The sequence below is a fragment of the Ptychodera flava genome, chromosome 12 (assembly GCF_041260155.1).
Source record: "Ptychodera flava strain L36383 chromosome 12, AS_Pfla_20210202, whole genome shotgun sequence".
NCBI classification, from domain to species: domain Eukaryota; kingdom Metazoa; phylum Hemichordata; class Enteropneusta; family Ptychoderidae; genus Ptychodera; species Ptychodera flava.
Window position 1 is genome coordinate 12,571,388 of NC_091939.1, and position 23,503 is coordinate 12,594,890.

The 23,503-nt window shown below is 35.7% G+C and overlaps 1 protein-coding gene across 1 annotated transcript in view; it reads left to right on the forward strand.

The window, feature by feature from the left end:
• LOC139145037 (amyloid protein-binding protein 2-like) overlaps nucleotides 1-23,503 on the forward strand; it is a 34,665-nt gene that overhangs the window by 5,043 nt on the left and 6,119 nt on the right. Inside the window, exons 4-11 of the mRNA XM_070715959.1 lie at nucleotides 5,950-6,073; nucleotides 9,761-9,929; nucleotides 12,039-12,196; nucleotides 17,064-17,169; nucleotides 19,805-19,929; nucleotides 20,669-20,754; nucleotides 22,140-22,330; nucleotides 23,171-23,336. Of these exons, the coding sequence (XP_070572060.1) occupies nucleotides 5,950-6,073; nucleotides 9,761-9,929; nucleotides 12,039-12,196; nucleotides 17,064-17,169; nucleotides 19,805-19,929; nucleotides 20,669-20,754; nucleotides 22,140-22,330; nucleotides 23,171-23,336 (1,125 nt within the window). The remainder of the gene's footprint in view (nucleotides 1-5,949; nucleotides 6,074-9,760; nucleotides 9,930-12,038; nucleotides 12,197-17,063; nucleotides 17,170-19,804; nucleotides 19,930-20,668; nucleotides 20,755-22,139; nucleotides 22,331-23,170; nucleotides 23,337-23,503) is intronic.

The following is a 23,503-nucleotide window of genomic DNA, read 5'->3' on the forward strand; positions in this document are numbered from 1 at the left end:
ATGTTTTTCATTGTCATAAAAATACTGATTGTCACACAGTAGCCATACATATAAAATACACTAGTATTGATTATGTTTGACCAGAATTCACTCGTCAACAATAACAATGCAGTATACTCATGTACAGTTGACAAGCTGAACACTGTGTATATCAAGATGCTTTTGAAAGCAGAACAAAAAACTGCAGTAGACATTTGAAACAAAAATTGTGAAAAATATCATCAGAAGGTAACAGCTATAGGCCTTCTAATAATGTTTATGTTCTTATCTGATCTCAACATTGGAAGCCCAATCCCTTGAAGTACAATTAAGTGCAGATATCATTAGGTCTATATTGTGTTAATTTTAGTAAAACATCATGATAATTACAAAATCACCTTTTAATTGCAAATTTATATTGTACTACCATGCAAAGCTGAAATGTGAACAAATGTACAAACGTTCTTGAAGCTTTGTATATAATGCACAGTTCTATAAACTATGGTATATATTACCGTTACTTGTCTGTTACTGAAGTACATGTATAACTATGATTCATAGTACTTTTAGTATGTTCAGTTTTTCACACCTTGTTTCCCTTTACAGATAAATGTATGTAATAGTATGATTGCATTTGAAATCTGCATTTTATGATAGCTTGATAATCAGCAAGTGAAATATTTTTGAAATCAGCAGTTTGCCATGAGCATGAATCAGCAGAGATTAATCATGTTATGAACAATTTAGTTAAAGATACATTATTTAGAAAGTATCCGTGAGAAATTGTCATTGAATGTTGTTTAATGTGGTTTGCTTTTATCATAATGTAGAGAGTGTCAATGACAAATTGTCATTGAATGTGTTTTCATGTTGCAAAGAATATAGCCAGTAATAAAAAAATGAATTGCAAAAACAATTATATGCATACCTATGGTACACACTGACATTACTACAGTACATGAAAAATGAACAGAATGCAAAAGTGGACTGTATTTTATTGTCAGTTTTCTCAATTATTACAACACTGTCAATTTTTTATTGGAGCTTTAATGCAAAAAATATTTCTAGATAAAGGTCTTTCGTGGACAGACACTAAAAACAGATACATGCATTCCAAATAAAGTTTATTTTTGCAGAAGCATTCATCATGCATAAAAATAAATAGTCAAACACATCAGTAATGTGTATCATTGCCGACGTTGAGTTGTGGGTCGATCGCCCCTCCCATGACACCCCAACAACAAGCTTCACAGGTTTTGTAATTAATGAGGTTTGCTCTGAACCAACTGTAGACAAAATATGCATTGGCCCAAATGATGTGGGCTAAAACACAGGTTTCCGATCTTACAGCAGGTATGCAGGCGTACCAGCAAGAGTTGACTGAATGGCCCATTGACGGGACTGTGTGGCTGTTGTCATAATCTTTGACCTTCATTTCAACAGCCCAGTGTTGATCAAATCGTGTTATTTCAGCCTTCTCTGTTCCGTACGCAAACTGAATGTTATTTCGTGATTGGAGCTTTGCTGCTGCAATCAAAATCCAAGTAGATTTCTCCTTCATGTGGTGAGCTTTTCTACTGAAATACATTCCATAATTTTGAAGATCTGTGGTTTTCGTTAAGTGACAGTTAAGAATCTGTGGATTCTAATATTCCACTCCATATACATGTATTCATACATTTGTATAAATTCTGTAAATGACACAAGCAGTGAACAGCTCAATTTATTAGAAAGAGCCCATTGTTCAGGCTGTCTGCGCTGGTTGCTTAGTGAACAGGCAATTTCCCTCAATTATTTATAAAATCGTCTTCCCAAGTACGTGGCGTTTGCAGGTATTTCCCGAAATTATTTTCGCAAGAGCCAGTGATGCAGAACGATCACTGAATGCTGTCTCATCTCCGGAATACGAAAAAAGAAAATCAAGTCACTCTCACTTGAATCAGAACACGATTGAATGGAGAAGACATATTGTAAAGAGTAGTTGGTACAGCTGTGCGTGTGAGATTTCTCCTACTCTACAACATCATTGCTTCTGTCATCTATTTATCATCTGATGCCGTGAGGTGAAACGTGTCGAAAGTCTCGCTGAAGTCATGGACACCAATATATTATGGTTTTTAGCGCTCCTTGATTTTGCGTTAAGTCACAAGTTAAATGTTTGTGCGTGTAATATCTCAAGACATTAATAACATTGTCAACGACAGTTAATTTTGAGGCACCTTGAGGCTAGTCTTTCATGAACATCACAAGCGTTGTGATTACATTTTTTATCCAAGAATTTGACTTTTCTGAGTAAAAACAAAGGTAAATAATTTTAATTCGCAATGTACATATCATGATAGATGGTCAAAAGTTTACAGTGTACGAAATTTAGAAAATGGCAAACATTTGAGGTAGTAATTGGATAAGTGCATGAGCACTGAACATACATGATCATCATGTAACAAACTGTAATATATTACACCCATTGAATGTTTTGCTTTGATGAGGTAGCTTGAAAAAGTCAATTGTTATAACTTCTAGATTCATGTAATAACACAAGGTCAATTGAAAGTAATTTATTGAAATAGCTGTCTGTTTAAATAGCTTTCTGTTTGTTGTCGATGAACTTATCATGGCCTCATCTGAATGTGAATTAAAAGTTTTTAACCCCATGTCATGCATTAAATAATTACTATATCTACCAATCATATTTTGAATTGCCAGGAGATAGAGATGTCAAAATGATGTCAGATATTTTCACAATACTGTGCCATCATACAGTGCCGCAGTTTTATATTTAGTCAAGTCTGGTTCTCCTTGAAATGCTGCACCAATTGTTTCATGACATTCAGATTATTTCTGTTCATAATGGTAAATTTAGGTAGAAAAAAAATCATAAATGAAAATTACCTTGATATTTCACCTTGTGAACAGAAAGAGGACACGAATATCATGGCGTACATGGAAAATAAATTTCTTCACGCTGTGTTTTCAGCAATGACGTGTCCTCAGTAGAGATTACATTAAGGTGTTTTTCAACACCTACCATGTAATGTATAATCTGTTTTAAAGATGTCACTATTGATTTCTATCCTGCCTTTAAGTTCTATCTTCTTTAATGTGATCACCAAGGTTGTCCTCTCGATGTCAAGAAAATGAGAGAGGGAGAGATTTTAAGATACACAGCAATATAGGAAAAACATTTTTGTAACAAAATATTAAAATTGGAAGAAATTCTGAAAGATACTCCACAATATTTTCTGTATTTCTCCATTAAATATGCTTTAGAATTTACAAAATGAGATATTTAGTCACATAATTGACTGACTATAAATTGAGACGTAAACTGACAGTGGAGTGTGGCCTAGAAAAAAAGAGGAAAAATTTAATCCATATGTACTTGACATTTTGTGTGGTGACAGTGATGAGTCACGACCATGGTGTCTGTCCATAGTCACATCAATTTGACATCATCTCTGTAAATATGTGTGAACTTCACAACTTGAGCTCATTGTTGTGATTGGATATTGAAAATAAGGGCTATTATTTCAAGCAATTTTCTCTGTGTACTCATACTAACAGATGAATACAATATGTGCATCCTGTACACGTATGTAGACATCTTTATATACACTGAGTGATAGACACACATCAGTACCGGTATACAACACATTTATGCATACTCCGGTATGTATACAACATAGCATGCTAGACCCATAAATGCATATGCACACACATGTACACACACATGCAGACTAAATCACATTAACTTTCAATTCTGTAGCTGCATTTCGCCGCAGTCTTCCAGATATTTCTCGGTAAAGTCAAAAGTAAATTTACTCAATTTTCATCTTGAACACTGAAATCATTTTTTGGAGAGAGGCAAATGCAGTGAAAACTGCAATGGCTTGTTGAGTCGTTCAGTACAATTGGAAACAGTACGTGTATTTGAGAGTAACTAGTATGTTGTTACAACTGAACTCAGTCGAGTGTGAATACTGTTATAGTATTTTGCTGGGCTTGAGTGCGTGTGTTTCATGTACATTGAAGGTGACTGATTTACTTCGACATGACAGGCTCTCTACTGTAGCAAAGTAGGTCTCAACCTTTACTCTCGCTGCACATCTCAGTAACTACATTCTATACGTACGACTACGTTTAGTCACGAACATTGAAATGGAAAGGTGGTTCAAACCTCAACCGCAGTGACTGTCATTGTGTGCCCAGACAACGAAACAATCCTATCTGACTATTTATAGAACAAAACAAATAGTTGGATGGTAAATAAACATTGTTAGTTAGTGGGCAGTGACTGGATATGTGTGTGCAGAGTATGACATCCAATGCATAGTGTATTTAGTATATTTTTGTTCCGTGTGAGCAACTATTCATGTTGTTCTGCTCACTGAAACATGCTAAATTGTCAGTCTTTGGACCTTTAGTTACTGTCTTCCTGTCCATAGATATATAACAATAAATGCTTCAATGATATAATTTATGGTACATGCAAGAATTTATGTCATCAATATATTTATATGTTATGTAGGTGTACACAAGGTGTGAGTAGAGTTCTGTGGATTGATAATTCAACATGTTTCTGTGAGCAGAGCAACGTAAACAACTTCTCATATGAAACAAAAAGAACTAAATGGACTGTCCTCTTTGACAAGTTATGGAAAAATCAAACTTTAAATTCGATCATTGAATTGGTTGCATGTTTCTAATTATCATCCCAGTCCACACGCTGTGAGAATAAATGAAATGAGGGTGTATGGAAAATACAATCTTTCCAGCAGAAAGCTTGAACTTTTTCGCAGAAGATTAAACTTCCAAGATACTTCAAAATTTAAGATTCTTTTCATAACAATCATCTGCTTTCATATGGGAATGATTTAAAATGTTGCAATTTTGACATGTATAATTTCTGTATTGCAAAATTAAGAGTACCAGGTACCATAATGATGTGAAGCTCAGATCGCATTGTTTATAAAGAGTAATATTACAGTTACACAGGTTCCAATATGTCACAATATTCAGCTAAATAAATAGATCTCACTGCTAACATTTGCCAGATGTTTTCAAACATTTCATAATTTGTATGGTAATAGTAAGTTTTATCTTCTGATCCTTCCGTATTTATAGTAAGTTTATCATCTGAATGCTGTTAGGATGACAGTGTTTTTAATTATAGTCAACTTTATAACTTTCTAAAAAAATAATCGATCAAAGAGTAAATAGCATGAAGTAGCTGTTTGTCTAAGTATCAGCATGAAGGACAGCAGCTAATGCATATTTATGTCCCTTTGCGTTGTCGTACATCTCAGTACATCTCGTCAACAGACCGCATTGAAGACTTTCTGTACACAATATTGTCAACAAATCAACATAATTGGTTTTCGGTAGTTGGTCTGTTGAGTAGGTACATTTTTCATTTTGATGACTTCAGGCGCATATTTGACAAGTTTTCAAGAATGGACTTCCATGTATAACCTTGGTTCATTGTCCTGAAAGAGGTCGTTGTCACTTCAGTATGTGTCCCTCCAGTTCACCTTTGCAAAGGTCACCACCACTTTAATAATTCCTTGACCTCTTTTCATCAGAGCATTTTGAATTATCCTAATTGACCTCAGTGTTGTAGATGCCACCTCATTTGCATGAATTATAGAATCAGGAGCAAGAAAATACTTTTGTTTGCAAAATAAAACATGTTGTATGCATGTCCTGTTCTGACTGTACCTTGCTAAATTACATTGTTATTATTGTTCCAACAGTCCTTATGACCTCCATTAAGAAATTCCCATTTTCACTAGACACCAAATTATTTTTTACTCCTTCCAGGGTGGGTTTGTGTTTCATTTGACCTTTCACCTCATTTCCAACCCAACAGTCTACACAATACTGTTTAATCAAATGCAAAAACAGAGGCAAATCAGCATACTGGTCGGTACTTGTCTTATAAAATGACAATGTTTATTTATTTCTGTTCAGGTGGATTTTTCAGCGAGGCTGGCTGGTACATTGCTGCAGAGAAGGTTCTGGTTGCCTGCGAGCAGATATGTGCAAAATATGATGATGTACCACACTGGCTAAAAGCACTGGAGTGCTGTACCAGGTGAAAGTCTTAACGCTCATATTTAATTATTAACAAATTCAAATATTCATCCTATATTTATTGGATAGGATGTTTAACAAGTACCAAATTGCCTCCAAAGAAGCCCTATCCTTCATACCTTGTTGTCCAAAACTCATTTATTATACATGTATAACATTAAGATAATCAAAATGCTATCAACTACTCAAAAGCTCGAAAATACTTCAGATATTTTCAATTGAACTGAGAAATGAAAAGATAATTTTAAGAGATATTTTTAGCTTTTAATTAATCACTGGTGTGAGAAGTGCTATTGCATAGCCAGTCGTTACACTCAAAATTGTAGTAGCTGAAACACCTGACAAAAAATTTAATTCAAAGATGGTTTCAAATTCCTCTGTTTTAAATATAACTCTGAACTGAGACAGAGTCATCATTCCAGTCAAATACTGGATTTCCTGTGACTTTTGAAAAATCTTAGTAAATTTACAAATCCTAATTTAAAGGTAGTATGCACTTCGAAAGTGAAAAAATTGAACTCTTAAAATTTTCTTAAATGAAACTTTCAATCATTCTTTCACCAAATAAACAATAAAAATTGGGTGTCACCGTACAAAGTTTGAAACTAGCAAAACAAATTACCCAACATTTTGCAATATTTGAAAATCAAAATGACGGCCATCGTTGTATATCTCTATGGGAAAAAATTAACGTTTGGATTTTTGAAAAAACTAAGAGGTGAAAATTTTTCTCAAAGAGCTTTTAAATGAGCCCTCACAAGTGGTAGATCAGAAAAGAATTGTAAAAATTTGAGAGTCCAAATATCTATCTCCGAGATGCATTCTGCCATTTATCCATTGACAGGGCTTGACAATTTTTTTTCCAGTTCACTTGTCCGTGGGACAAGTGGATTTTCAATTTCACTTGTCCTCACAAAAATTTTACTTGTTCTCCATTTGTAATAATCAGGACCAAAATTCTTGCGACGAATTCCGTAGCAGCTTTCAGGGCTTTCTTATTTTGGTAATTTTCGCCGATGTTGACGCCGATTTTTCTCAAAAGTTCACATTGAAGTAGCCCTGCGTACAGGTCTGTGTGTTCCTGGCCTTATACGGCTTCTTGTGGTGGAGGCCGTATAACGCCGGGAACACACAGACCTGTACACAGGGCTAACATTGAAGGTATATATCATACATCGGCTTCCCGTGTTTGGCAAGCATAAATGCCGTCGTAAACAGATTGGTCAGTTTCTGTCCCTGGTCGTCGTCATTCGGTTTACGCATTGCCAGTGCATGCGATCGGGGTGTTGGCAAGTGAAACCGTATCGGGCTCAGCGGGACCCACAAAATTTCCACAATCATTGCCCCCATCACGATCTCGTCTGTGATGCGCCAAACAGTCCAAATGCGGTTGACTAAAATCTTGAGACCTTATCGATTCAACGCGAAACAGGTCGCATCCGTCAAGAAAAGCATTTCGCTTTCTAAGTCGTTTGGCAATGGTGGTGAGACACGACGTACAGAACATTTTGGAACCGTCATATTTCAACCAAGGCCACTGTGCTTTCCATTTCGGGAGATAACATCTACGGCGTTTTTCCTCATCATAACGCTTATGTTTAGATCTTTTGTCAGAAACATCATTCTAATCATCACATCGAGTCGTCAATTCTCAGACGATCCCACTCACGCCGGCCCTCATGGCGCCGTCGTAAATCATCACAACGTCGTTTCTCAGAGTTACACAATGCCCATCGTCGTAAACTACGCGCCTCTTTACAGCAACAGCTTTGCTTGATTTTTGCATAGGTCTGGGGAGCGGAAATTACACTCTGGTTCGTGAAAATGCACAATGCCCCGTTTGCGTTAGTGGGAATATTACCGTAAAATACTCATATTTACAGCGATTACTCCACAAACTATCTGCCAACAATGTTCATCTACCTCGAGAGGCCGCATAAATGATTCTGAAGTACAGCACGGTCGATCGCTGATAAGCAATTATGATTGGGTTTTGCAATTTTTTACCTAATTTGCTGGGGCGGAGCAGTCAGCACAGAACAAAGAAATGCTGCTTACGCCAAATTTTAAGCGACTTTTTAATTGGACGATGAAACAATTTCATGACGATCATCGAAAAATTGCAACATTGTGTGAGTCGGCAAGTGAATCTCAGAAGAATGTCACAATTGTATCTAAAAAAGTCAGTGATTGACATTTATTTTGTGTGAACAACAACGCAAATCGGGCGACACGTGCACAAACCGCAACTTAGATTCGCGTTGATTGCGCCAGAAGTTGCATAAACAACTTGTCCGTCGGGCGACCAGATTTTATTTTTGACTTGCCCGAACATAAATTTCACTTGTCCTGGGCGTCGGGCGATAGGAATTGTCAAGCCCTGATTGATTTAGTAAATTTGAGAAAACTATTAAGTAAATTTTATGCACATCAATTTTCCCAATTAAGACGTATGTACTCTTTGTGTAGCAAACTCATAATTTCTTTCTATTGTGTGGGTATAGACATATGAGTGAGTGTTGTGTCTACACTTTTTTGTCACCAGAGGTCAGTTAACAGTCTTAAAATTGTGATTAACACTGTCATGCAACTGTTATAACACTCATCTTAAAGCTTGAAACAGTGACACTGACCACATTCCAGTAGAGATTGGAATGAATTGATTGCTTCAGATGTTTCAACAGAAATCTGCAATCATCAGAATGTCAATCATAGGATGGTCAGGAACAAGTTTTAAAGAAAATCAAGTCCAAATTTTGAGACAACTTGTTTTCTTGCAATTTGAATGTACTTCAACATGCTTTACTGTTTGCTTACAACTTTTTCATGGGTGCCATTTGCTTTGGTCTGATCTCAATAGCTACTGCTGCCATCACCACTTTGAGACTGCTTACAGGCTGACGTAGATCCAAAATTAAATAAACTGGATGTGGGTTTTATAGATGTGACAAAACATGCTCCTTTGCCCTACTTAGTGTGGAGACAAGACTCAATACTAGCAGACAAGAGTACGATTTTGTCTGAAAACCGAAATTGGCTGTACGGCCAAATCCATTGTGTGGCTGAACAATAATAGTGATATATGTTATTCCCTGTAATTGGCTGATACTGCTTACATGTGATGTGTATGGCCAATCAAAATATCCTTTGTAAAGCAGAGTTATATGAATGGCGTCGTACACAGGAGAAGGAGCTGAGTCCATTTGTAGGCACTTCTAGACTCTGAGTTTACAGTCAATGCATGTTGTACCTTGATGAAGCACACAGACAATTGCAATATATGATTTTTTAAGATGTGAATATACGAACATAACATGAAAATATTTCAGATGTTTACACCATTTGTGAGCAGAAGTAGAATAACCCAGGCTATCTACTACTGGTTCATGCAAAGTGAAATGTTTCATAAAAATTACACAAAATGAACAATAAAGTGAACTAAGAAATAAAAGACAATGAGTGAACAAATAATTGAAACATTCCATTTCTTTAGCATCTGATGGAATAGCTTAGATTTTAATCTCTCCGCTGTTCAATAGATAAGAGTTCAGTCCATCTGTGGAAAAAAATACGAACATATCAAATCTTTTTTTACGAGGATGAACACTGTCAGCAGATAAACATGTACACAGCCTTCTCAGTGTGGCATTGTGAGTTCCATTTCTCACTCTTTGTTTCTCTCTGCCAGGCTCTTACATGTGAGAAATGCCAACTGTAAATACAATAAATCGGAGGAGACGTACAAGCTCGCTACAGAGTATATCCAGAAATTGAGATTACTTGGGGTGTCAGTCAATTTATCTTCAATACACGGTGAACTGTCTGCATTACTGTTTGCCAAAAGCCATTACGATGAGGTATGTATCTCACTTCAAAGTATTTCATTGTGGGTTTATTGGCTGATCTGTTGGATTTATGTAACATGTTCAAAATGTCATTGGCACATCAATCAGCTAAATCCTCGAAATCTGTGGCCTTGTTACCAACGGCAAAAGCACATACTTTTTCTCAGAAATGCCTTATGTACTGATATGTGAAAGCAATATGTATTTTTCAACTCACTCAGTTAGAATAGATGGTGTTGGCCATTTGTCTCTCGTACAAAAAGTGAGCAAGCTATTTTGAATGGATGGACCTATCGTTGAAAAACGCCCATGCTCCCCTGCCTAGCAACAGCAGTCAAGCAGGCTAACGTTTCAGTGAGGGAGTGCATCCTGACAACCCCCAACAAAAATCAGGTGATCTGTTTTAGGGAAGGATGTACCATGACAAAATTCTGAACTGCCTTATCCTAATGACAAGAAGTTGTGCAAACTATTAGGTTGTATATTGACAAAAAAAACCTTATGCCCTGGCAACCAAACATCAAGGTAGGCTGACTTCACTCTTTCATGTGGGGATATATTCCTAGTACTCCCCCATTCCTACAACAAGTTTTGCAAGCTATTGCATTGTACTTTGACAAAACAACCCAAACCCCATGCTCTGCCAACCAAACATCGGCAGGTAGGCGACCTATTTTCTGTGGGGATGTGGATGTATCCTGACACTACACCAATACTCAACCATCCCTGTAAGTTTAGCAAGCTATTGCGATGTACTCTGATAAAACACCCAATACCCATGCTCTGCCAACCAAACAACAGCAAGTAGGCGAGCTATTTTATGTGGGGGATGTAACCATGAAACCACCGAATACTCCCCCATCCTTACAACAAGTTTAGCAGGCTAATGCGATGTACTCTGATAAAACACCCAATACCCATGCTCCGCCAACCAAACAACAGAAAGTAGGCAAGCAAATTTTCTGTGGGGGAAGTATCTTGACACCACACCTGTACTTGCCACCCAACAACAGAAAGTAGGCAAGCTGTTTTCTGTGGGGGATAAATCCTGACACCACACCTACACCTACACTATGGTACCCGGACAACAAAACAATGGCTGCAGCTGCAGTAACATTTCTTGAACAGAAAACCTTTTGCTCTGTGATAAAATTCCATTTAAATGGAGCTGTAGCTTTGCTTACGTTATTTCAGTATAATTGTTGACATGTATGATGTAACACTGTAGCATTGTAGTCATGTTTTCTGCCAATGTGTGCATCATATCATCGTATGATATGCATGATAAGTTTACTTGAATGTATATCACAAACTTTAGCAATACAACATTACACATCACTACATGTTCAAAATGAATAAAGTCTGGAATGGGAATAGCTCATTAACAATAAGTATGTGTGTCCAGTTTACAGCAATTGGCTGTGTTGAAATGTTGAGCAGAATATTGGGTATTTCAACATGCTATAGGGAGTCAAAGAAGTGAATAACATAAAGGTTTTTAATTGCTGATGAAAGTTCTGGCAATTTCCGTGTAATGGTCAAACTTGAAACATCATGAGTACTTTAATGAAGACATCCTTAATCTTGAACTTTAGTTTTTAGGCAGCAAGCAAACATTCTGTTCTAGTGAAAGATGATAAACTTCTTCATGAGGGGATGGGCAAATTTTCTATTTTTTCATGCCTTCCACAAGAGTGATGATTTTTGCGTACTAATATTTGAGGAAACTGCAATTTTAAATGTGGTTATGGTTGATATGTTTGTTTTCAAGTTGAGTTTAATTATATGAAAACGTTGTGTATATTGTATGCATTGCAGATGAGTACTGCATAGAGTAATTTGCTGATTTAACCTGAGGAGCTCTAGAACATCATTTGTATGATTTGATATCAATATAGAACTTCAACATGTACTACATTTTGTCTGATGATTCCAATGTGTCAAAGTTGATGCTGCATTTGAAGCCAGTTTTCTACAACATTAGCTCTCTCAATACATGTGTAAGGTGTTCATGTCAGTGGCACATGATTGATGGCAGCTGATAAATTAGCATGAGCAAGCTGATTTGTACGACAAAGTGTGTCACCTCCTTTTTTCCTCCTTTCATTCAATTCCCCTCAGGCTTTCAAAATGTGCGTGGAATCACTGTGTGAAATTACTCCATGTATGCCTGTGAAAGCCATCGTCGATGTTCTGAGGCAAGCCTCTAAGGTGTGCGTGGTGAAAAGAGAGTTTAAAAAAGCTGAGATGCTTATCAAGCATGCCGTCTACTTGACGAGGTAAGTCTGAAATAAAAATTGACATGTTGCCATTGATTGTGTCGTTGCAAGGAATATCCCACTCACTTGCTTCAGAACGTTTCATATGCTGAATATGCATCTGGCTTTCCTACGAATGTTCTGTCCATTTCAGATTAGAGCAGGTTGATATGTTTTGAAAAATAATAATTTTAAAGTGATAAACACATCTGAAGATCACTAGTCCATCATTGTCCTCACGCTAGCATTCAGTAGTTGTCTTGGGGTGGCTTTAGTGGTAGTAAAATTCAACCATACCCTGTCTGATGATCTTGAATTGTTCTGCAGCATAGCGTGGGCCCAGGGTTCTGCAGTCTTGTCTGTTTGGAATGTAAGAGAGATTCTTTGTCATAAAGTAGCCGTGATTGTACAGTTGACAACTCAGCAACAGATCGTTCTTGGCAAACCCGTGCTAACTTTTTTTTTGAATCAATATTTTAAATAATTCCAATGTGAATCTTGCATTGGAGGATAGTTTTGCAAAACTGTCAAAGACCAACATGAAAAACAGCTGATTCTTATATGCGCATGAAAATTTTACATCATAACCCACTTTGATTTTAAAAAATTGATCACAATTTGCTCTGTACGTTTTTTGTGGCGGATCATAATCATCACCTGTTACATCACCAGGTTTGTAGGTTTTGCTAATGCACAGGCACTGAAACCCAATTCTAGTGGACGTTATTATATTTGTAAGCACCTCGGAATGTCAGCAATGTTTCCTAACACTGTTTGCTGTGATATAAATGTGATAACGGTACATGGCTATTGTGACTTATTGTTAAATAATGATATGTAATCACTTTTGTTCTGGGCAATACAGCTTCATTCAGTTTCTAAACCACAGGCAGCCATGGCAATAAATTCCATCAGCAAGATGTTTCAATATTCACAGGCAGTTTATCTGCAATTAGTGTACTGGTAATTGCTTTGTGCTTTTATTAAAATGGGTTGTTGATGTGTCTGCACCGGTAAAAGACTTAACATGGAGAGTCTTCATGTAATGCAATGATGGTCAATTCTAAATCCAAAACAAATATCAACCCGCCCATGTATCCTCATTTTTATCATGGAGTAAATATAAATGAGTAACCTTGCATTTATCAGGGCATGTAATTATAGTGGAATGTATAATCTGATTATTTTGTTTGCAAACAGAGATCATCAATTCCCTAATTTATTTTACTTCTTGGTAGTTTTCTGTCATTTTAGCAATAATTGTTGTCAATTGTGGGTCTGTCACACAGGTTTAAACGTGATTTCAGTTTTATAAATTTTCATAAGATGGAAAGGATGAGAAATGTGTCAGCCTTCATTTTGTTGCAGTGTTAGCTTGATTTCATTAAAATGAATATTGATATTTTCCAATCATTCCATCATAATTTTAAACCAGCATCCCAAATGTAAGCCAGTTAATATTATCCATTTTATGACTTTACAGATGTATTTGTATTCATTGCAGTCAGATGTAAAGTGTGAGAAGAATCAGTAATGCATCTTTAGAGAGGTTATCTTCAGTACTCAGAACATAAAAATCACAACGCAAAGTGTCGATTCAACCGCATATATGAATTTCAAATGATAGCAGTTAACTGTTATTTATTGTGACAGCCTTCAACTGACACGAATACTAGCATAATTTTTACCAGAAAATGATGAAGATGATGAAGATGAATAGAATTCCCCGTAATAGTATGAAAAAAATTCTGTGATATTCATTTGCATAGTAAAATATTCCCAGGGGTTAAAATTTCAAGTTTCACTGTCACTTGAAGTTGACAAGAGCGTCACCTCATTCTACAGTCAGTGAATAGTGATCAGAAGACAGCCCCAGGGCTCCTAAAGGACAGTAATGTTCGGTGCCATCTTCAAAAGTATGGGTGTATGTTGGCAAATTCTATGTGACAGATTTTTGGAAGAAAGGAGATAGTCTGTAACAGGCAAAATCTGTTAATTAAGGATATACATATAACAGCTGTCAGTGTTGTTCAAATTGATGGTGTACTAAGGGTACTGATACACCGTCAACAAAGATAATTCTGATTACCACATTACAGAAATCTAATGTAATTATCTCTATACAAGTATGTGCACAAGTAGGTGAACATGCGTGTGCATGCACACTTGTTATGGCATCGCTAGGGAAACTATAATATTTTGTTCAACACCCCTTTACCACATTTTCTTGTAAGTGGATCGTTTGATAGTTACATGGGCAAGTTGGAAGGATTCATGGTTATAAGTGTGTGCAACAATTTTCATTGTGTCAAATTTCAAGAAAAGTGGAGGGGTTTTTAAATGTGAAAGACTCCTACATGATTTTTAACCCTTTCAGCACTATGGTTTGGTCCAAAGCCATTGTTATCAATTGGGAGTGACCTTTTTACAGGGAGTGTGGCTTAACCCTTTGAGTGCTGTATTTTTTCCCCCCACCCGCAAAAATTTTAGTGCAACATTTTACCAATTTTTATGAACTTTTCTGTAATATTTTTGATAATTTTGGTAATGATAGCCATATGATCACAACATTTCATTAGCCACAGTTTTTTATCAAAATTTTGCCAAAAATCTGACAAAAATTGACTGACGTATATTTTTATAAGGGCGACCATATTGACTTTGTCGCTCAAAAGGGTTAAACAGGTCAAATAAGAGAGTCTCACAGTAAAACCTCTTTCCCTGCTTAAAACAATCATGTCAGGAGAAGTGTACAACTAGAAACAAAAAGAAACTGAACTGAACAAGTATTTTAACCAGATTTGTATGACAAAGATATTACTCAGTGGTTTCTGATTGAGTCATCAGCTGAATTAGAGAAAGCTCCTCTTCAATGACTAACTGTGTATCAGACAATGTATATAGAAAAGTATTCACTGTAAGATACAGTTATTGCTTTTCACATGTTTAGAAAACAAGATTTCAGAGGTGTTACACAATATGTGCAATACTGTTACCTGAAATATTGCTATAGTAACAGCACCATTATACTACAAATTACTACAATTGGATTGTTTCTCTGTTGTCTTCTTGAAACCTGAAAATTTGAATGCAGAGTAGATGAGGCGTATTATATGTATGCTTTTATTGGAATCCAGTATACTTGATGAATTAGTAACCAAATGACATGCAATGAGTGAATCTGTAAATAAATATACTTTTTAAATTAAAAATGTACAGGAATTGGTATAGGACTTAATCCTTACCATCAGTCTCTTTTAATCTAGGAAATTAACACATAATTAACCTGTTTACCCCCCATTCCCTGTAAGCAGGTCCACACTCACCAATGATAACTATAGGTTTGGACCAAACCATGGTGTTGAAAGGGTTAAACATTGAATCAATGGTGAAATTTACATTTTAACAACAAATTTGCCAGAGGAAGAATATATACCTACTTTAGATATCTCTCTCTAGATATCTATCAAACTTTACAATTCTCTCCATATATGTTATTATCTACCTTATGGAGTGATCGATATGATTATATAATGGAAAAGGAGATACAGAAAGCTAGGTCATGTGTAAAGATATTTGTATGATAGATTTAAAAACATATCATGGTTATATCTGAGTGACGTTCTGTTTTAAAGTCAAATGTTCACAGTTCAGAAATTCAATGCTGTAATTTTTGAGGTCAGTGCATGTACATGTATTAACATTCAATATTTCACATGGATCGTGTGTTTCTGAATGTCATCATGTACTAGACTGAGACTGACACACCTATGATATCTGTAAGAAATAAAAATGTTTATATGAAGAATTAAAAAAAGTCGCTGGATTTAAAATAATAAATTCATCTTATAGTCAGTTACGTGAGCTTTCAATTACTAGACTTACGAAAATCGAAAGCATCTCTAATTTTGATGACCATATAGATCAAACTATCTTTCACAAGTTTCATATAATATGTCATCAGTGTGCAATGCCCACTAACAGTATGAATATGCATGTATATTTTGGAGACATCAAAATTATATGTTAGGCAGTTGTAGCTGTCTTGAATATTCCCATGTTTTTGGTATGCCCTGGGCTCAAAAGAGAATTTACAGGTAATTCCAGTGCATGGAAAAGGATTAACAAAAACTTCTAGGCATCAATAGCAATTCAGGATGTTGTTTATGGTTAGTTAGACACAAGATCAATAAGGTCAAGCCATTGAAACACATTTTACAGTACACATTAGATCAGTTACATTGTTTAGTTTTCTTCTCATTCAATATCCTGGACATTTCAGTTCAGAATATTTAGGATTACAAAAAGACATATGGATCACAAAAGCAACAATAAAAAATTTAAAGATATATAATGAAAATGAAAATAGGAATATGAGGAATTTCCATAGAGATTTAACATGACATTCTGTATGATGTAGTGAAAAAGAATTGAATTGTATTCACATGATTATATTAAACATGAATTACAGGGAGTGTAGTTTTACTCACAAACAAGTGAATTAAGAATATACTTTACGAACATGCTGCTATGTTGATAATAAAGTTGAAATTATTCAAAAAAAGAAAAACAGACCTGAAATATATTTTGTAGGATTGCTATAGTACTCATCTAATTCATAGTTATATTATAGGACATTCGTAAAATAATTGTCAAAGATGGTTACAGCACTTATGTATCTGTATTTATTTTATAAGACACATTGAAATAATTATCAAAGATTATTACCCTGCCAATCAATTTGTTTCAAACACACTTCGCAAAATAATTGTGGAAGACGGTTACCGCACTTATACATTTGTATTTTTTTTATACCACACTTTGTAACAATTGTCACAAATTGTTACCCTACCAATCTATTTATATTTCTTTGTATTTCTTGTCACAGAGAACACTTTGGTACGCGTCATCCAAAATATGCTGATGCTCTGCTGGACTATGGTTTCTATTTACTCAATGTGGACTCAATAACACAGTCTGTTATTGTATATCAGGTGAGTCTGTTAGTCCATAGTTGTGGATTATTGAAATTCTGAATTCAAATTCTCCATGTGTTATCTTGTGATTGGTTGATCAGGATGAGGTCAGAGGTCAGTGACTTTCATTTGTTTGTTTGTTCTGTCATGTCTTGCATGATCCTTGATAAAGAAATAGAATCGCCAGATCTAGAATTATAATCAGATTAATAAACAAAGTATGGATGGACTAATAATGCAACAAAGGAAATGCCCCAATTTAACCCTTTGAATGTTGCAATTTTTCCAACCAAATTTTCATGGCAATATTTTAAAAATTTTTCTGAATTTTTCTGTGATTTTTTTGATAGTGTTACGCCAAATAGATAACTTTTCATGGGCTACAGTTTTTAATCAAAATTGTGGGAAAAATTTGAAAAGTGTCAGGATCTGAAAAAAACTGTCATTGTTGTAGTCTACAATTTATTGTGGCACTCAAAGGTTCAACCCTTTCACCACCATGGTTTGTCCAAAATCCATTGTTTTCTATGGTAAAGTTGGACCTGTATACAGGGAACTGGGGGTGAAAGGGTTAAAAGAGGTTCTTGATTAGAGGATGTGAAACCACTACTGAGTACACATTTTTCAAAAGATGTATTTTGTATACAGTACATACATAGTGGTACAAAGTTCCATATACTATTTGAAGAATATTTGAAAAATTGGCTTCTTCCCCTGGTTATATTTGAAGATGTAGAAAATCACATCTCTATAAAAATTATATGATATTTGTGAAGGATTCCTGTATTAGCTCATATTAACGAGTTTTATAGAACACTATCTCACCAATGTTCATGACAGATAATTTGCCTTGTAATCATGAATCATTATAAATTACAACAACACCCCAAGAATCAAGTTGTAGAGATGAACATTTCACAGTTCTAGTTTTATCTGAAAGTCTCCAAGCATTTCTCTCGGGACAACAATAATTGCTAAAAGTAGTGTAATTTCTATGTCATATTATCCATGGAGAAACGATAATCACAAATTGTCTGTCACTTGATTGTCAGACTGACATTAACCTTTTGACGTTAAAAGAAAGGAAACACATGGGGCTTAATTCTCAAGTGAGAAACACTGGCAAAATGTGTTGTTGAAAAGGGTATGTTGCCATGGTTACATCTCAACACTCAGTGAACAGAAGAATAATGATGAGCACATCCCAGAAGAAGTTTTCCTAATTGCGGCCAAAGAGAAACTGTAACTTGTGCCTTCAATTTTGTTCAGAAGGCAACACAAGGTTAGACCAAAATTATATATGACTAAGGAAATTTCCCCAATAAATTGATTATATTGTATGCCTCATCATTTCAAGTATGTATCATTGGACACACACAAATATCAATATTGAGTTGAAAACATTGTCTCCGTTCATTCACTGTGAACTGAAATGAAAAGATCCTAAGAAATTATTGAACGTTGAGAAAGATATGTAATTTAGTTATCAATGCTGACTTTCAGGACTGTTTACATGTAAAAATTACCTGAATTATCAAAAGTAGAAGCTGCAAGTAGTCTGAAATACAGTTCATGTTCAGACAGTTATTAGGCCTTGTTTTACATCCCTAGCATTTTGGTAAATAGAGAGAGAAGCAACATTTGCCATATGCATTTGAAGTGTTTTTGTGACATTACCAGGGCAAGAAATACACCGTCATTTTCTGGCAAAAAGTGAGGGTTGATGATTTGAACCCTCTGTACTTGGTCTGTATATTAAATTGTCAGAACTTGTATGTTCTGTGGTTTGTTTTATACTGCCTTGTTATGTAAGTATAACGTCCAGTACAAAACAGGGTGTTTTGAAAACATGTATGGGTATCTTATGACCAAAAGGCTCTCTGCACACAACCAGACACTGACACACAGTGCAGTGCAAACACACACATATGCACTCTCCTGCCTCCATATGAGACATATCCATGACAAGCACATGTACACTTACTAGAGAAAGAAAAGTACATATGGACAATAGTTCTTACTTAAATATTAATAAGAATATTGATATAAATATATCATGACATACATGCATGTAAATAATGTATGAGAGATGGTACTCTTACCCCAGAATGGAACATATAAAATGGGTTTTCATCAATTTTAAATGCAGACACACATCAGGTCATATTGGGTCATTGATCAATGAATGTTACATTTTCAAGTTTCAGCAACAATATGTCAGATTTGGTTAAAAGGAAGAAATTGATAAATGCAGAGCAAGTAACGCCTGACCTTCACTCACTCTAAATCACATCACTATCCAGTATGTTAGTGTTTTTTGTGTGAACTTTTCACAAAGTTTTATCCTTTTACTCCTGGGACTCTGATACAGCCCTATTGTCATCAATTAGATAGGTGGACGTATGCACTGAGACAGTGTGGTGGCAGAATCACACATCTCTGTTGTTAGTAGCCCTAGGTATAGATCCCAAAAGCAATGATATTGAATAACTTTTAGTTGTAATCCTTTGTATCTTTAGAATATTTTTACAATAGTACGGTCAAGATGTAATAAAACATGTAAATTATTTCCCTGTTTTGGTTCCTTTCACAGCAAATTTTCGTTAATTGCAATGTTGCTTTTTTTTTCTGTCAAAACATGATTGTATTCCAGACAGCATTGAATATTCGAATTGCAGTTTTCAGTGGGTGCAATATCCATGTGGCCATAGCACATGAAGACTTAGCATATTCATCATACGTCCATCAGTACAGCTCAGGAAAATTTTACGATGCACAGTAAGTACCAGTGTCTGTAAAAAAACAGAGTCCGTAGTTTAACCTGTTCACCACCATGGTTTAGCCCACACACATAGGTATCAAGTAGGATTGTGGACCTGTTCATAAGGTAATTTGGGATGTATAGGGTAGTCCATCTAAGTTACATAGAGAGGTTAGACCTAGCTACTGTGAGTGCAAGATCTAGCTACGGTGAATACAGAGAAGAGGTTTAGAAGTAATTTCACAGGAGGTAACATTTACATGAAAATGATATATTTCATTAAATCAAAATGTTGACACTTTTGCACGTGTTATGGAGAAAAAAGAGAGTATTCAATTACGGGTAGTGTGCAAACAGAAAGTAGCAAGCACAGCCTGCACAGCTGACAATACTGTGGGAATTGCTTTCTTTCCTCGACTTACTGAGAAGTAACATCATTAGAAAAGAATTTTCACAGTGAAATCAAAGTCTTTGTCAAAATCACTGTAGGCAGTCAAGTATGTTTGTATGTTGCACTACCCAGGAGGACATGAAACAACTTCTGGGATTTCAAGGATTTTTCTCCTGTCTGAAGTATCACGGATGAAGTACTGTCTACCCAGGTATAATTTCACTGAGAAATATCATCATGTGTACTGAGTTCACTCTGGGCAGATTTCATCATGATTTATTCAAGCCATAGTGGAATGTGTGATTTCTTACGTTTCTCTCAGTCAGTTGGTGAAATTTTTGATTTTTCCTTTCTTTGTTTTGCAGTACCCATGCAGAGAAGGCTATTGATATAATAACTCAAATTCTACCAGAAGATCATTTACTCTTAGCATCTTGCAAAAGGGTCAAAGGTAAACCTGTGTGAAATCATGTCTCTTGTTTTACTGCCAATTTTAGCAGGAATCAGAGAACAGCAGTTTTTCATCAATGCCATGGTTTCCCTAGGGTCTGCATAAATCATACAAAATCAGTTATATTTATTGTTTTGGATCAAATAATCATAAACAAAACCATTGACACTAACAATTAGAAGCCATGTAACTGACTACTGTAACGGTAGTTTGTACCATTGTACAAATGTACATTTTATCAACAATGCTGTCTGGTTTTCAAATGTTATTATTAATATCTATATTTGCATAAGCCTTCTGTCCATTTTAACGTTGTGGGCTTGTCAGCTGATTATGTTCACTGCAAACAGAAATAAAACAGATTGCCAACCTTCTTTTTGACCCTCAAAGCAGTAATAAGGTATGTGTACGTGAAACAATACCCTGAAAAAATCCAAAGATATGATATTATCTGTCTGGGCAGCCAGAAATTAATGAACTAACCAGAACATTCAAATAGTCAGAAAAGTGAATGATAAAGGTTAACAATATATTGTTTTATTAGCTACTATAGACTATAGTCTATAGAAGCTATTGGGATGGGTATCCGTCCGGCGTCTGTCGTCAGTCTGTATGTATGTATGTATGTATGTATGTATGTATGTATGTATGTATGTCCGTTTGTGAGGCGTCCGTCCACTCAAATATCTTGAGAACCGCAGTACTTACTGATTTGATATTTGTTGTGTAGATGAAAAATATGATTTTGAGAAACTATTTTTTTTAATTTTTTGATATTGTTGAAAATAGACAAATTAATGCCAAAAAAGGCGTTTTTGGTAAAAAATCTTCTTCTTCATAACCGCTGGGCAGACAGCTTTGTTATTTGGTATACAGGTCCCTAGGGACCACCAAACTTAGATTTGTTCAAATTGTGATGAAATATGCAAATCTGTATTTTTACAGAATTTTTTTTTTCTATTTTTGGTCAGGCCATCCTGAAATGAGCTATCAAAGATATCCACCTTCTTCATCAATACATGTGTCACAAAAGGTTATTCTCTACATAACACAGCAGAGCTCTGTCAACTGTTGAGTCGCTTGTTTTTTCAAAACCGCTAGTCAGACAGCTTTAATATTTGGTTTACAGGTCCCTAGGATGACCTTAGTGAGATAATTTCATACAGTCAGGAAATACTTAATTTCGTATGTCTATAGTAGCCTCAGGGACTTTGGCCCTATGTTCTTCATAAACAGAGAGTTGCTAGAAGGAGGAGATGTAGTCAGTTTGAAAACTTACACACAGATTCATTAACTTCATTCCATACATTTATCCAGTAAAATGAATTACTTGGACAGCACTAAATCTCCATTGATATTGTATTGATACTGTAATTTCTACACAGCATTGATTCTTGAGGAGATTGCCATTGACAGTCACAACAAGGAGACAGAGTCCAAACTTCTACACGAAGCCCAGGAGCTTCACCTTTCCTCCCTCAACCTAGCAAAGAAAGCATTTGGAGAAATCAATGTGCAAACTGCCAAACATTATGGTAATTTAGGAAGACTCTACCAATCTATGCATCGATTCAAGGTGAGAAGGTCATAGTGTTTTGTTTGACTTCAGGTTTTATCAGCAACAGTTTTTTTCTAGATGCTTTTTTCAGAAATGTCTCAATTTTAAGCCAATTGCTGAAGTTTCTAATGAAGAGGAAGATATTTTATCACCCAAAGCCTCCTTGTTTAACCCTTGCACACCAATGGTTTAGCCCAAACTCATAGGTATCAATGTTGATAGTGGACCTGTTCACAGGGAATCCAGCGTGAAGCAGTTGAATCTTTTCACCTCTTGACTTCAGCACAACCCCAAAACTGTTGAACGTATTCAGGTAGAACTAGGGGAGTAAGGTTCAATGAATTTGGCTGATTTTAGTGAAATTTATAAGCTTCCTCTTGTCAAAAATAAGATACTATAGTCAGATTTACTTTTATTTTTACCAAACATGTGTTATTGCCATTAAGAAATTCTGAAAATTAAGAGGAGGAACATGTGAACTAATCTGTGAGAGATATTAGTGCATGTGTTCACTCAGGGTTCTCTACAGGGGATTTTTAGGGTTGAGCCACTCCCTTTTTTCAAGCAAGCTATTCATCTGTTAATAACCATACAAACGAATACATTTTCACAAGAAAAGAATATGCAAATTGTGCATTGTTGTGTAGATTTGCCACCCCTCTGTCTTTCCAAGTTTGGGAGAATACTTACTGTTTCTGGTGACAGATGCTTGACTAAAATATTCAAACAGCAACAAAGTTCAAGATGAGGATTTTTCATTTTATGCTACCTTCTATGTGCAATTGGAGTCACCATCCTTCACATCATGTCTTCAGCCATTCAAATGTTCCATCGTTCACATTTATGTTTGCATGGCAGGAAGCAGAGGAGATGCACATAAAGGCCATTGAAATCAAAGAGAAGCTGCTTGGAGAGGAGGATTACGAGGTAGCGTTGTCAGTGGGACACCTAGCATCCCTGTATAACTATGACATGAACCTGTATGGAGAAGCTGAACAGCTCTATCTTAGGTCTATAGCAATAGGTAAGGCTACAATACCTCAGATTTAAATGACTCGACATCTTGCTGGAAGTGATGGAAACCTTTTATGCATGTGTTGGTAAAGGTCGCTGTTTGTGTTTATTTGGGTTTTTTGTCAGTTAGACATGTAACAGTACATTTACATAAAGCATGAGCTTTAGTTACCTGGA